Source organism: Heteronotia binoei, chromosome 4 (genome assembly GCF_032191835.1).
Source record: "Heteronotia binoei isolate CCM8104 ecotype False Entrance Well chromosome 4, APGP_CSIRO_Hbin_v1, whole genome shotgun sequence".
NCBI lineage: Eukaryota > Metazoa > Chordata > Lepidosauria > Squamata > Gekkonidae > Heteronotia > Heteronotia binoei.
In genome coordinates this window covers 17547935-17562250 of record NC_083226.1, presented here as the reverse complement: position 1 = coordinate 17562250, position 14316 = coordinate 17547935, and the positions used below count along the sequence as shown (strand labels likewise).

At 48.4% G+C, this 14316-nt stretch overlaps 1 protein-coding gene across 1 annotated transcript in view; it reads right to left on the bottom strand.

The window, feature by feature from the left end:
• Nucleotides 1–1067: 1067 nt before the first annotated feature.
• ATP6V1A (ATPase H+ transporting V1 subunit A) overlaps nucleotides 1068–14316 on the bottom strand; it is a 42794-nt gene continuing 29545 nt past the window's right edge. The window contains exons 8-15 of the mRNA XM_060236853.1: nucleotides 12830–12938; nucleotides 11046–11168; nucleotides 10820–10934; nucleotides 10571–10634; nucleotides 8561–8764; nucleotides 8050–8144; nucleotides 6158–6329; nucleotides 1068–2932 (exon numbers count right to left, since the gene is read on the bottom strand). Coding sequence (XP_060092836.1) covers nucleotides 2840–2932; nucleotides 6158–6329; nucleotides 8050–8144; nucleotides 8561–8764; nucleotides 10571–10634; nucleotides 10820–10934; nucleotides 11046–11168; nucleotides 12830–12938 — 975 coding nt within the window. The 3' untranslated portion in view covers nucleotides 1068–2839. The remainder of the gene's footprint in view (nucleotides 2933–6157; nucleotides 6330–8049; nucleotides 8145–8560; nucleotides 8765–10570; nucleotides 10635–10819; nucleotides 10935–11045; nucleotides 11169–12829; nucleotides 12939–14316) is intronic.

Below are 14316 nucleotides of genomic sequence, written 5' to 3'. Positions count from 1 at the left end.
TTGTACAGTACAACGTTTTAAACTACAGTTAATTAAAATCTATTAAAATTCTAAAAACAATAAAATTAATATTTTGTGCTATTACCTAGATGGCGAACTTACTTAGCAGTTCTAATCAGCGAAGGCCGTTCGAAGCAAGACGGTCTTGCAGGCCCTGCGGAATTGTTCCAAGTCCCGCAGGGCCCGCATTTCGTCTGGAAGTTGATCCCATAATTGTGGAGCCGTAACAGAGAAAGCCCGGGTACGGATACTTTGAAGTTTTACCTCTTTTGGCCCGGGGATAGTCAGCAGGTTCTTCCCTGCTGACCTCAAGTGCTCTCTGGGGTTCATGTGGGGAGAGACTCATTTGTTATGAGGGCTGGAGCTGAGATAAATGAGACTTTGTTGGGCCATGCGTGTACCTATTTAAGATTAGATAGCAGAGATGTAAACTTTATAAAGGACACAAGATTTTTAAAAAGAAACTTAAAACATGCTTAAAACATTAGTGCACATTGGAAGCTTTGGCTCTTTCATCCCCTTCCCAGGGGGCCAGGAGAGGGAGGAGCCTCAGCCAATGGAGAAAATAGAGGTTTTGCTCTGTAGCTCCTGTGCGATTGAGCAAGCCAGGCAAAACAAGTTGCTACGCAGAAGGAAGCAGGAGAGAGGGAGAAGGAAGCAGATGACAATCACTTGCTTAGAAGAAGATATTGGATTTATATCCCGCCCTCCACTCCGAAGCGTCTCAGAGCGGCTCACAATCTCCTTTCCCTTCCTCCCCCACAACGGACACCCTGTGAGGTGGGTGGGGCTGGAGAGGGCTCTCACAGCAGCTGCCCTTTCAAGGACAACTTCTGCCAGAGCTGTGGCTGACCCAAGGCCATGCTAGCAGGTGCAAGTGGAGGAGTGGGGAATCAAACCCGGTTCTCCCAGATAAGAGTCCGCACACTTAACCACTACACCAAACTGGCGGTCCTGATTTGGTCCCTGAGCCAGATGTTTGACATCCCTGGTCTAAAACAATTAACTAGAAGCTCGGTATTGTGGCTGGTCAGAGATTTCTTGCGAAATGAAGACAGGACAATGTATTTGAAATCCACTTTTTATTCTTTGTGACCTGAACAAGTGTACGCAACGTCTAGCGACAGTGTACTTACTATACAGGAGAAGAGTTGTATTTGCCCAGCCTCTTACTCCTCCCACTTTTTTGTGGGCCAGAGAGTTTGCAGCAACACGGTGAACATCAGTTTACCCCAACACAGAAAAACACAAAACAGACCAAAAAAAAAAAGATATGTACACGAAACTGAACTGGCCGCTCCTGGGCTAGATACAGCACAATAAATAGGTGCGTTGGTCGACTTTGTAAAGTTTTAAAATATCCTCTTGGAGTAACATGATCTATTCCCTATGCATGAAATACTACAACACAGTACAGCGGTGACAGTACAGTCCATAAGGTTTTGTTTTTTAAGAGGGAAGGCTTTGCGCTCGCCTTTCGCATACCACTGTTTGTAAACGGCATGATGACATTGAGAGATCGGTTGAAGTGGAGGGGTGGTGGTGGTTCGGATTGGAGAAAAAAAACACTGAACGGCTCAGCTGGACTCCAGGCCTGGATCTGAACTGGTGTCGCACGAAACAGCAGCGGCCTTGGTCCACACAAGTAAGACAGCCCCACTGAAAATGCCAAGAACGGGGTGGAGGAAGGTTTTTAACTTGGTCATCGTACAAGAGCCTGCGATTACTGGCTACCTGGCAACCCCCTCACTGTTACTAGCAGCCCCATCCAAAATACTGCGCTATGTGGGGGGAAACGATATTTCTGATCCTGCAAGACTTCCCTCCACAATCGACGAAAGAGAGAACAATGCATTAGTGCCAGGGTGTTTGGAGAAGAACCCCCCCCCCACCGCCCACCGAGATTCCCTTCCTCAATGAAACTGTGTAGTACAAAACTCTTACTACTCACAACAGAAGCTAAGCGAAGGTGGTCTTCCTATGGATTTTGCAGATCACAGGCCAGGAAGGCCAACGTACATCCCAAAGTCATCCAGTTTCTGGGGAAACGAGTGTCAGTGTCAAGATTCTCTGGGGTGATTGTGCGGGGAAAGTAAGCATTGCAGGAGGCGGAACAGAAAGGACTGGCTTCCTGATCCATTTTTGTCATGCAGAAAAGGGAGAAAAGTTACGAAGCGTCACTCAGACGTTATCGAAAGTGCTCTCCTAGGCAGCAGGAAGTATCCCTACTACAGAGAAGACCGAATTAACCATGGTTTTGAGGAGCAGTTCCAATCCCTCTCTCAGACATGCTTTCATCTAGGAAAACAAGCTGCCTTTCCTCAGAGACAGGCACACGGGATGTTGTAGTGTGTTCCCACATTGACAGTTCCACACCTGCGGATTTTTTTAGCCTGCCGGCTAAAGGAATATTAACAGCAAAGCAATTAACAGAAGAGGTCTTGCTTTCTCACAGCGGCAACGCATTACTGAAATGCAATTGGTTGGTGTTCTCTCTAAAGCATCAGAATGGCCACAAATGCATAGCTCTACTGCCCTCACGCCACACGTACATAAGACTGCGGTTCTTCCTCCTAAGAGGAAGCTGCGCTCTGAAACATCGCTCGCTCCCATCCGGCAGAGAAGGGGAGGCTTTCAATTTTTACAAAACCTGCTTTACAGCTCAGACTTAACACATACATGCGCTGCAAAGCTATGAAACTTAAAAAGGAATGTTTGTTGAGATAAAAAGTAATCTTCAGGGGAAATGTACATCTTTCTCTTCTATCCATGGCAAAGCGAAGAGGGCAGAGATGAAGAACACAGTCAAAAGCGGGGCTCCGGGGACAGAGTCGCGGCTCTAGTCTTCCAGGCTACGGAATGCATTCTGCATGTCTTCAAAGAGCTGGGCGTAGTCTGCCTTGATCTTTGCCTCTCCGTCTTTCACTGGGTCCTGAAATGTAAGAGATCAAAGGTAAGGAACTCTTGGAGAGTGTGTCTTTTGGAAAACAGCCATTGCCAGAAACACCTCCTAGGATCCATGCTTTTATGCTAATATGAGAGTGTGTGCTCTGCCAAGCTTGTGTAGATTTTTTTTAAAAAAGAGACCTTTGTGCAATACAGCATCTTTTAGGTATCTCTGGTGAGAAAGGTGAGACATTTTGCCAAATGCTGGCAAGAGACATGATTATTCATGGAGTAGCTGCCAAATCATTAGAGAGGTGGTGTAATGGGGCAATCTAGTCTCATATCCAATTGGAAAATCTGGACCAATTAGTCTTCGAAGAATTATTCTTCAAACTCTTTGGCCTCAGATATCTCCAGGATCTATCAATACAGTTGTTTGCAAGACTCAGTACTACAGATGAATTAATTTTGTGTTCTATTCTTTGACCTCTTAAATGCACACCAGCTGGAGAATATATAGAATTTTTTTTTTGTGGGGGGGGGGATATTATCTTTGTGAACATTAACCGTATAGCTGCTGCAAAAACAAGTACCAATGAAATCAAATCTTTTAGCACTGCTTAACCCGATCTAAGTAAAATTTATAGCAAACCAGATTTCAGATTATTATGCAATCATATTGACCAACAGATGGACCAACATAAGCTCAGAACTACATGGAAAACATGCAAGATCAGTGGGAAAGCCTGTAATTTAAACAAAATCCTGCCACAAAAGGGGTGGGGGCGGTTAAATACTACCCTAAGTCTCATGGGACCAGGATTTGGCTGACTGCCACTAAGGGTACACTTACCAATTCCTTGTCTTAAGTGAGAAAGGCTATGCTAGAGTTGCTTAGCAACAGCATCATGGATGTGAGGATTCGAACTCAGAGCCCCCTAGTTCTGGCTCTGACAATCTACTACTAATCCATGCTAGGAGCTTGGTTTGGGGGTTACACAACAGTGAGAGGACACAGTGCCTATAGTCAGAGGTCTGTTATCCTGTTGTGGTCGAGCTCTTGCATTCAAAGAGAGATTTCAATGCCCTTCGTGGCTGTTTCCCTCCATACCTTGAGAGGACATTCACAGTGAGACGGTCTAGACTGCACCATGTTAGATTTCAGCAGAGTCTGAATACGCCTTCCCCCTCTAACAACTACCCTACACTGACTCTCCATTTTAAATGCCCAATGTCTGTGACCAGACACTGCTTCAGTGGTGACAGTTTTCCTTCCACTGACTTACTAGGAGGCTATTAATGTCATGGCCAGCTGAATCATAGAGTTGGAAGGGGCCTTACAGACCATCCAGTCCAACCCCCTGCTCCATGCAGGATCATAGAATCATAGAGTTGGAAGGGACCTCCAGGGTCATTTAGTCCGACCCCCTGCACAATGCAGGAAACTAACAAACACCTCCCCCTAAATTCACAGGATCTTCATTGCTGTCAGATGGCCGTCTAGCCTCTGTTTAAAAACCTCCAAGGAAGGAGAGCCCACCATCTCCCAAGGAATCACTCTAACAGTCAGGAAGTTCTTCCTAATGTTGAGCCGGAAACTTTACTTTCAACCCATTGGTTCTGGTCCTACCTTCTGGGGCCACAGAAAACAATTCCACATCATCCTCTATAGGACAGCCCTTCAAGTACTTGAAGATGGTGATCATATCACCTCTCAGCCGCCTCCTCTCCAGGCTAAACATGCCCAGCTCCTTCAACCTTTCCTCATAGGACTTCGTCTTCAAACCATCTTCGTCGCCCTCTTCTGGACCCGTTCCAGCTTGTCTATATCCTTCTTAAAAGGTGGTGCCCAAAACTGAACACAACACTCCAGGTGAGGTCTTACCAGAGCAGAGCAAAGCGACACCATCACATCACGTGATCTGGACACTATACCTCTGTTGATACAGCCCAAAATTGCATTTGCCTTTTTAGCCACTGCATTACACTGTTGACTCATGTTCATGACTCGGCCTAAAGCATCTCTGACAAATAATAATCCCAGCCACGTTTTTAAGACTGCCAATGAAGGGGAATTCACCACCTTCATAGGCAGCTGGTTCCACCTCTGAACTACTCTGTAAAAAAACTTTTCCTAGTATCCAGCCAGTACCTTTCTGCTTGTAATCTGAGCCCATTGCTTCAGGTCCTATCCTCGGCTGCCAAGTGGAATCGCTCCTTGCCGTCCTCTAAATGACAGCCTTTCAAATATTTAAAGACAGCATTCATGTCCCCCGTCAGTCTCCTCTTCTCCAGACTGAACTTTCCCAAGGCCCTCAGCTGACTGCAATGTGACCTTCAGAGGTGGATGTGTTCAGAGATATTGTCATGATCTGTGCTGTGAGGCAGAGGCCTAGTGGGCTTAGGGAGCCTGTGTCTCAGTAGGAAGAGACAGCCTACAATCCCCAGAATGCTTGGCGCTGGCTTTAGCCAATCAGCGTCCAAGTCGGCTCTGAGGGGAACTGTTTAAAAGCTCTTTCAGGGGACAAACGCTGTTCTTTCCTCCTGAGAGGCCAAGCAGAAAGGACAGCTGCTGTCTAGGACGAAGACCCTCACTCTGAGGGAGACAGTGAGCAGGCCGAGGCCTGGGCCTAACAGACAAGGGACATTTAAGTTCAGTCGCGTTAGGGACTTTGTTTATTTTCCGTCACCCATGTCACTACAGTTTTAAAGCACCTTATCTCTTCACTTCCCCTTTATTGATTCTCCTGTTTAAATTAAACCATTTTGTTGTCCTTTGTTACTCTGCCTGGTCTACACGCCTCTTTTCTTGGCCAAAGCAAGGGATCTGAAGGGCTTGCGAGGGGACTCTGGGCCTTCTCAAGGGACACTAATTCCAGAGCGGTGGCAGTATAGGGTGGGATATAAATCTAATATTAACATCTTCTAATTAGAAGATGTTAATATTAGATTATATCCCACCCTATACTCTGAATCTCAGAGCGGCAACAATCTCCTTTACCTTCCCCCACTCCACAACAGACACCCTGTGAGGCTGAGAGGGCTCTTACAGCAGCTGCCCTTTCAAGGACAACCTCTGCCAGAGCTCTGGCTGACCCAAGGCCATCCCAGCAGGTGCAAGTGGAGGAGTGGGGAATCAAATCCGGTTCTCCGAGATAAAGTCTGCGCACTTAACCACTACACCAAACTGGCCAAAGGGGGCTAGCCAGAGTGCGATCGAGTTCTCTTTCACAAAGGAAGAAGTCTGAAAGCCACCCGCAGGTGGCCTCACCTTGAATTTCATCGAGGAGAGCCGGTAGAGGATTTCACTCATGTTCTCTCTGATGATGGACCAGGTGATCTTGTTGTCGCTCTGGGCCGTGGTCTCAACTGCTCGACGCGCCATGTCGTAGAAGGCAATCATATTGGACAGTATCCCCACAGTCTTATAGAATGGACAGAACCTATTAAGACACAGCGCAGAAACAATCTTGAACTGGGAGATGTGGCGGAGGATCAGGGACCCCTAGAGTGCCCCACATGAACCAGAGGCCCGTTCTTGTCTTTGCGAGACTGCATTTAATTTTTAAATTTTCAACCCCCATGAAAACTCCTGCGAGTATTGGGGGGAGCACTCTCCCTGCTACATAGTGAAGACCCTCTTCTCTGACCTGCACCACTGACAATGGCAAACATGTCATGAAGAAGATGATCTTGGATTTATATCTCGCCCTCTACTCCGAATCTCAGAGCGGCTCACAATCTCCTTTATCTTCCTCCCCCACAACAGACACCCTGTGAGGTGGGTGGGGTTGAAGAGGGCTCTCCCAGCAGCTGCCCTTTCAAGGACAACCTCTGCCAGAGCTATGGCTGACCCAAGGCCATTCCAGCAGCTGCAAGTGGGGAATCAAACCTGGTACTCCCAGATAAGAGTCCACACACTTAACCACTACACCAAACTGGCTCTCATCAAACAATTCTGTAATGAAAGATGAAAATCAAAGCCATTACAAAGAATCGAGTTTAAGCAAAAGAGACAAACTCCCGCACGATGTTCTGACTTGTGCAGTGTGTGTGCTGGCACTCGGTTCTATGCGTCTCTCGCACTTTTTATCTTGCCCTTCCTCTGAGGGCTCCAAGTGGCAGATGTTGTCTCTTCCGCTCACGCTTCATCCTCCTAACCACCCTACGAGGTGGGTTAGGCTGAGAAATTGTGATGGGCCCAAGTTACTGAGTGAGCTCCGTGACTGAGTGGGGATTTGAACCCGGGTCTCTATCAGGGGGTCCCCAACCGTCTCATTTTGACACAAGTTGGTGGGGCACAGGCACAAAAATGGCTGTCACAGAAGGTGGAGCCAGCTTATCTTCAGTCACAGTGAAGATTTTTTTGGGGGGGGGGGATTTTTGTATTGTGTGTGTATGTGCATAGATGCCTGGAAGTCATGGTGACTTATGACGACTCCTACTGGGGCATGGAGAATGTTCAGAGAAGTGGCTTGATACAGCCTGCCTCCACCTCCCAGTTCTGGTATTCCAAGGAGGCCTCCCATTCAAGTACTTGCCAGGGTTGGCCCTACTTAGCTTCCAAGAGCTGATGAGATCAGGCTTCCCTGGGTTATCCAGGTCAGGGCAATCGGTGAAGATTCTTGCACTGTGGAGACAGCTGCTGCTAAAGCAACATTGAAAAAAAAAACTTGCACTGCCAATCAAATTTTCAGCGGCCAATTGGAAACCCTGCTGAGCAAAAGCCCCAACTGACCCTGCCCACGTTCTAAAAACACTTGGCAGGCACCAGGAAAGGTGCTGGAGGGCGTCTTGCCATCCACAGTCACCATAGTGGAGTCTCTTGGTCTATACTAGTGCTCTGTGTGACATATTTAAAACCTGCTTTTTGCTATTGAAGGAAAACAAAGATTCTTGGGTGGGCAAGATGTGCTTTTAAGTGTACAAGCAAAACCTGCTGAAAACTCAGAAGCTGGAGATACAGCTGAATGTCAGGGGCTCAGAGCCCAGCAGAGCCTTCTAGCCTCTCCTAGCAAAAAAGCAAAGCAGGAGAATGTCTGTCGCCAGATACATTTTGAAAAAAACAGGAAGCAGAGATCGAATGGTCGCATCGGGTGGAAACCTTTTTCTAAGCACAGGCTGCAGACGCAGCTTCCCCGCGGAAGGAGCCCAGAGGCACACCTGTCGTAGGGGGTGTAGCCATTCTGTTGCAGGAAGTCGTCCTTAATGAGCTTGGCAACTTCCAGTGTGATCTTGTCCGTTTCTGCCAAGGAAGCCTAGGGGAGAAGAGGCTATGTTAGTTGTGGGTCCCGTGATTACAGAGTTGGTTTTGCCAGTTTGATCACGACGGCGAGGACTGGAGTGTTTTGTTGACGCCCACCACCACCATCAGCGCTAAGAAAACATCACGATAGTACTATGGCCCCTCTCTCCAGACTCTCACCAACATAGCGCTGGCTCAGCTTTGAACATTCTCTTCCTGAGACCCATAATTGGATCCTAGGGTCCAATGCACAAAAGGAGGAAGCACATTGAATGCCCCCGCCCCGCAAGGTATAGGCATCAAACTCGCAGTGGATCTCCCTGGAATGCCCCTCTACCTGCCCTCCAAGTTGTCTGCGGATTGGCTTTTCTTTTTTTGGAGGGGGAGACTGGCTCTCCAGCGCCTCTCCTCAGTTCCTCCCCCACTCACCTTTCCCACCAGCTGTACGATCTCGGCAAGATCCTCCTCTTCCTGCAGGATCTCCTTTGATTTCGTCCTCAGGGGGACGAACTCCGGGAAGTGCTTGTCGTAATACTCGTCCAGAGCGCGCGTGTACTTGCTGTAGCTGATCAGCCAGTTGACAGACGGGAAGTGCTTCCGCTGGGCCAGCTTCTTGTCCAAGCCCCAGAACACCTGCCGAGGGAATGTGCCCCCCCCCCCAAAAAAAAGTTTTAGCTCATTCTGTCAGGCCAAAAGGAGTCTCAGTTGCTTGTGCGGGACTGGCTAATTATAGCAAAGAAAAAAACTCCAGAGGAAATTTAGAATGCTAAGGAGCCAAAAGATATAACATCAACAGTTGTAAACAAAAGTACATGTTTAGGGTTTGTAGAATCTTCTGGGCTCAAGTGCCGTGTTCTACTGGAGAAAGTTTTTCTTCCAGACGTTTCGTTCTCAGCTGCGGAGAACATCCTCAGTGGCGTTGCAGCCGGAGCAGGCGCTCTGACCTTCTTGGCTGCTGTGCCTTGAGTGATTGAACTCAATGCACAGCAGCCAAGAAGGTCAGAGCGCCTGCTCCGGCTGCAACGCCACTGAGGATGTTCTCCACAGCTGAGAACGAAACATCTGGAAGAAAAACTTTCCCCAGTAGAACATGGCACTTGAGCCCGAAAGATTCTACAAACCTTAATGATGTTACCAGCCATGAAAACCTGAAATCTTTGATAAAAGTACATGTGTTTACTACAAAAAACGTTTTTAAAAAGAACCCCTTGTAGGGGCCCAAATGAAGCCTCATAAAATCGCTGAAGTGACACATACTCATGAAAGATGCGTATATGATCTGATACGTCTTGGCCTGCAGGGGCCTTCTTCGGAGGCCAAAATACAACAGAAGTCCTGGTTATGCTTATAAATCAATAAACAATTCATATAGGACCCCAAATGGAATGTTCCAATCTGGATATGAATGACACAGTTCTCGGAAGACCACTTGGAGAAACGTCGACCGAGGGGTGACATGACAGGTTTACAAAATTATGCATGGGGTAGGAAAAAGAAGGCCTTTCCTCCCTTTCTCACAGTACGAGAACTTGTGGACATTCAATGAAATTGCTGAGCAGTCGGGTTAGAACGGATAAAAGGAAGTTCCGCCCGGGAACTGGTTTTCCCTCCTGCTGCCTTCTGGGAGACCAGCCTGAAAGACTTCCTGTTTCTCTAGGAGGCCTCTTCAGATTTGCTGCTTCCAGACCGGAGGGGAGGGGGGGAGGAAGAAGAGACTAGGCCGAAGCCTGACTCCAGTTTGATGGTCTCTTCCTGCCAACTCCCAGATAACCATAGACTAAAATGGCGTTTCTCCACAGAGGGCACCACTGTAGTGCCGTGGGGGGGGAACAAGGCATACCTCAGTATTCTTTTGCACACTGGATACCAAGTTTAATCCCTACCACCTCCAACTTCTCTCCCCAAGAGCTGGGCTTGGTGGATGGACAGTGCATGGGAACATCACCTGCTTCTCAGCCTACAGAGGTTGGGCACACTGCAAGGCTAGCCACAGCTCCTCTCCAGGCACACCCACAAATCCCCACTTTCTGGGCCACAGAATGGCCATGCTGAAGACGATCTGTGATCAAGAAGCTCACATCACAGGTCCTGGCTGGACTGAAGCAGTGCTTCAAACAGAAGTCTATATTCGGCTGGGTCAATCAATTATCACATGACATTGTGAGTAGAATACCCAGGAGATCCCAAGATTGTCTGGCAGCCAGAAGTTCTAGCTCTAGTTCTAGGTGGTGAGCTAGACTTGTTTTTAAGGCAAGAGACGTTTCAGAGGTGGCTTGCCATTGCCTGCCTCTGTGTATTGACCCTGGTGTTCCTTGGAAGTCATCCTTAAAAATACCAGCCAAGGCCAGCTCTGCTTAGCTTCTGAGATCTAACAAGAACGGGCTAACCTGTGCTATCCACGTCAGAGTATTCTACTGGGAAAACAGAGCTTTAACCTACCTGAACAATGCCCAGGGTAGCAGAGGTAACTGGGTCAGAGAAGTCACCACCAGGAGGAGATACACTGAGTGAAGATGGAAAAGAGAGAAGCCAGCATGAGCAACCGTTACTCCTTATATTGCTCTAAAGGCAATGGTGGACTGCAGTTTAGCAGGAGTGTTCTGGGTTTGCTCAAGGATGACATCCCCCTTTACAGATGCCACCAGCTAACTGCACAGAAGGAAAGGGAATCTGGCCCATAATACTCACGCTCCAACAATGCTGACGCTCCCTTCCCTCTCCGGGTTCCCCAGACACTTCACCCTGCCAGCCCGTTCGTAGAAGGAAGCCAGACGGGCGCCGAGGTAGGCCGGGTAACCGCTATCTGCACACAGAAACGCAGGCATGTTGAGCTCGCTTCCAAAGCCACCCGACAGGGTTCAAAGCTTTAGGGGCCAGCCTCCCGACAGGGGGTTCCCAGGGGGAAAAGACTCACCAGCGGGCATTTCCGCAAGACGCCCGGAAATTTCTCGAAGGGCCTCCGCCCATCTGGATGTGGAATCTGCCATCATACTGACGTGATAGCCCATGTCCCGGAAATACTCGGATAGGGTAATCCCTACGAGGAAGAAAGACATCTTATAAATCAGGGGTGGCCAAACTTGCTTAACATAGAATAAGTATCAGATGTTCCAAGAGCTACAAGATGTGAATATCAAATGTTTGAGAGCCGCAAGAAAGGAAGGTAGGCAAAAAGATGGAGGGTGTGGGAGAAGTGGAAGGAAAGCAGCTTTAACTTTAAATGCACTCTCCAAGAGACTGGGGTGGTGGGGATTTCAAGAGCCACAGAATGTGTGTGAAAGAGCCACATGTGGCTCCCGAGCTACAGTTTGGCCACACTTAGTATAAATCTTGTCGTCTTACAGCACTGAAATACCACCGAGCAGCGTTTCTACACAGTTTTAGATGTGCGCAGGGCTTTTTTTAATAGCAGCAACTCCTTTCCATTTTAGGCCACATGCCCCTGAGGTAGCCAGTCTTCCAGGAGCTTATAGTAGGCCATGTAAGAAGAGCCCTGTAAGCTCTTGGAGGACTGGCTACATCAGGGGTGTACGACCTAATATGCGAAAGAGTTCCTGCTACAAAAAAAAAAAAGCCCGGGATGCACGTAAGGCAACTGCGAAGTCCCAGACATGACAAATCTCTCCATTATTTTAGCTTCTTGCTTCCTGCCACTTTTCCTGCCCTCTCCAATATAATTTACATTACATTACATTTTTGGCTTGAGAGGCTGCCATTCCTGATACCCAGCAGCACGGTTAATATAAAGAAGAAAGCAGCCTTAATAGAAAAGCGCCTAAGTGTCTAAACCTAAAGGATTCTCAGTCATTCTTACGACATCCCTGCATGGCAGGCCAATCTGTTACAGACTGGCTCTTTCACACATATTGTGCGGCTCTCAAAACCTTCACCCCCCTCGTCAGCTGGCTTGGAAAAAAGCATTTCTCTTTTAAATCACTTCTCCAAGCTAAGACAGCCAGCAGCTTGGAGAATGCATTTAAAGTTAAAGTTGCTTTCTTTCCACCTCTCTTCCCCTCCCATTCCCCCACCTACCTACCTACGTACCTTCCTTCCCTCTCTCAGCCATCTGATGGTCATGTCTTGTGGTCCTCAAACATCTGCTGTTTATTCTATGTGGCTCTTACATTAAGCAAGTTTGGCCACCCCTGGATTAGGGACTGAGGCGGCTCATGGCAGAAGCAAGAGCTGCCCTGGGAATTTGCCACTGCAGGCTTGTTAACGACTATGTTTCATCAGGCCTGCGACTTCAGAAGAGCTCTCTGCAAGAGAAAAAGGCAGAGGAAAGGAAGAGCACCATCCCACAGTGCAGATCACTATAGAGCAGGGGTGGCCAACGGTAGCTCTCCGGATTTTTTTTGCCTTCAACTCCCATCAGCCCCAGCCATTGGCCATGCTGGCTGGGGCTGATGGGAGTTGTAGGCGAAAAGCATCCGGAGAGCTACCGTTGGCCCCCCCTGCTATAGAGAAGAGCTCTCTGATGCCAAGGCTGCACCATTCCAGATAACCTACAGGCACTCCACTTCTCCATGTCATGGCCTGCCTTAAGGACTAGTATTGATGGTGCGTGTCTAAGAAAAGCTCGCAAGCTGTGAGGCTCCACCCCAAGGTTCAGTCTTTGGGACCAGAAAAAAGGGGACCAGTGGCCAGAAATGTGTGTGACAGCCAGCCCTAGGCAGCCGCCGCTTCCGCATCCCGTACCGGTGTAGATGGAGGCCTCCCTGGCGGCGACAGGCATGTTGGAGGTGTTCGCCACGAGAGCCGTCCTCTTCATGATGCTCTCCACCTTGCCATCCACTTCCATCGTTAGCTAGAACGGCAAGCGAACACGAGGTCAGAGGATGGGCACGAATCAAAGCACGAACCGCGATTCGTGCCTAAAACAGCCGTCGTGGTCGGTTCCGAATCAGTTCGGGTACGCGCTCTATGCACGACTCGCAAAACGAAGTGGTTTGCTTTGGGGCGGTTCGTCTGTGGCATTATTGGTGGGCGATCCTCCTTGCGCTCTGTGACGTGCCCAGCGTGATGACATCACCTGGAAGCGATGCTATCACACCAGGTACGGCGCCCCAGAAAATGCGCCTGGCACAACCGGGTCAATTCTGTGTGATGTCATCACGCCGGGCATGTTTGCAGCGCGCCACGCTTTCTGGTTCTCCCAAACCAACCGACTACAATTCGTTCACAAAATAAAAAATACACAAAACAAACTGAACCACGGATTCGGGCAGTGTTATGCCAATAAAGGTTTTTGGAACTGGAATTGCATTTGGGCAAACCAACGAACCACCAATTGCATGTTCCGTGCCCATCCTTAGTTTGCACCCGAGGGAAAGGTCCACGGTTGACAAGGGAACCGTATTGCTGTCCGAGTCCTGCACAGGTTGCTACAAAATTCTGATAGGAACTTCAGGCTTGATCCAAGACACAGCTTCAAGCATTGCTATCGTGACAAGTGGCCAGGCCATTTCCTCTTTTTGATAGACACTATTTTGTGAGGCAAATGATGGTAGTGGAAAGTGCCATCAAGCCACAGCCAAGTTACAGCGCCCCAGAAGCAGTCAAATAACATCACATTTATGAATGGAGTCACAGTGTTTGGTAGCGGCATTCAAAGAATGTTAAAGCCCATTCTACACACACTTAACTCATATGAACATATGGAGCCACCTTCTACTGAATCAGACCCTCAGTCTATCAAAGTCAGTCTTGTCTACTCAGACCGAGAGTGGCTCTCCAGGGTCTCAAGCTGAGGTTTTTCACACCTATTTGCCTGGACCCTTTTTCATTGGAGATGCTGGGGATTGAACCTGAGACCTTCTGCTTACCAAGCAGATGCTCTACCACTGAGCCACCATCCCTCCCCTAAAGAAATATGAACATATGAAGCTGCCTTCTACTGAATCGGACCCTGGGTCCATCAAACTCAGTCTTGTCTACTCAGACTGAGAGCGGCTCTCCAGGGTCTCAAGCTGAGGTTTTTCATGCCTATTTGCCTGGACCTTTTAGTTGGAGATGCCGGGGATTGAACCTGGGACCTTCTGCTTACCAAGCAGATCCTCTACCACTGAGCCACCGTCCCTCTCACAATAAAACATGAAAGAAGAAGAGTTGGTTTTTATACCCTGCTTTTCACTACCCGAAGGAGTCTCAGTGGGGCTCACAATTGCCTTCCCTTCCTCTCCCCC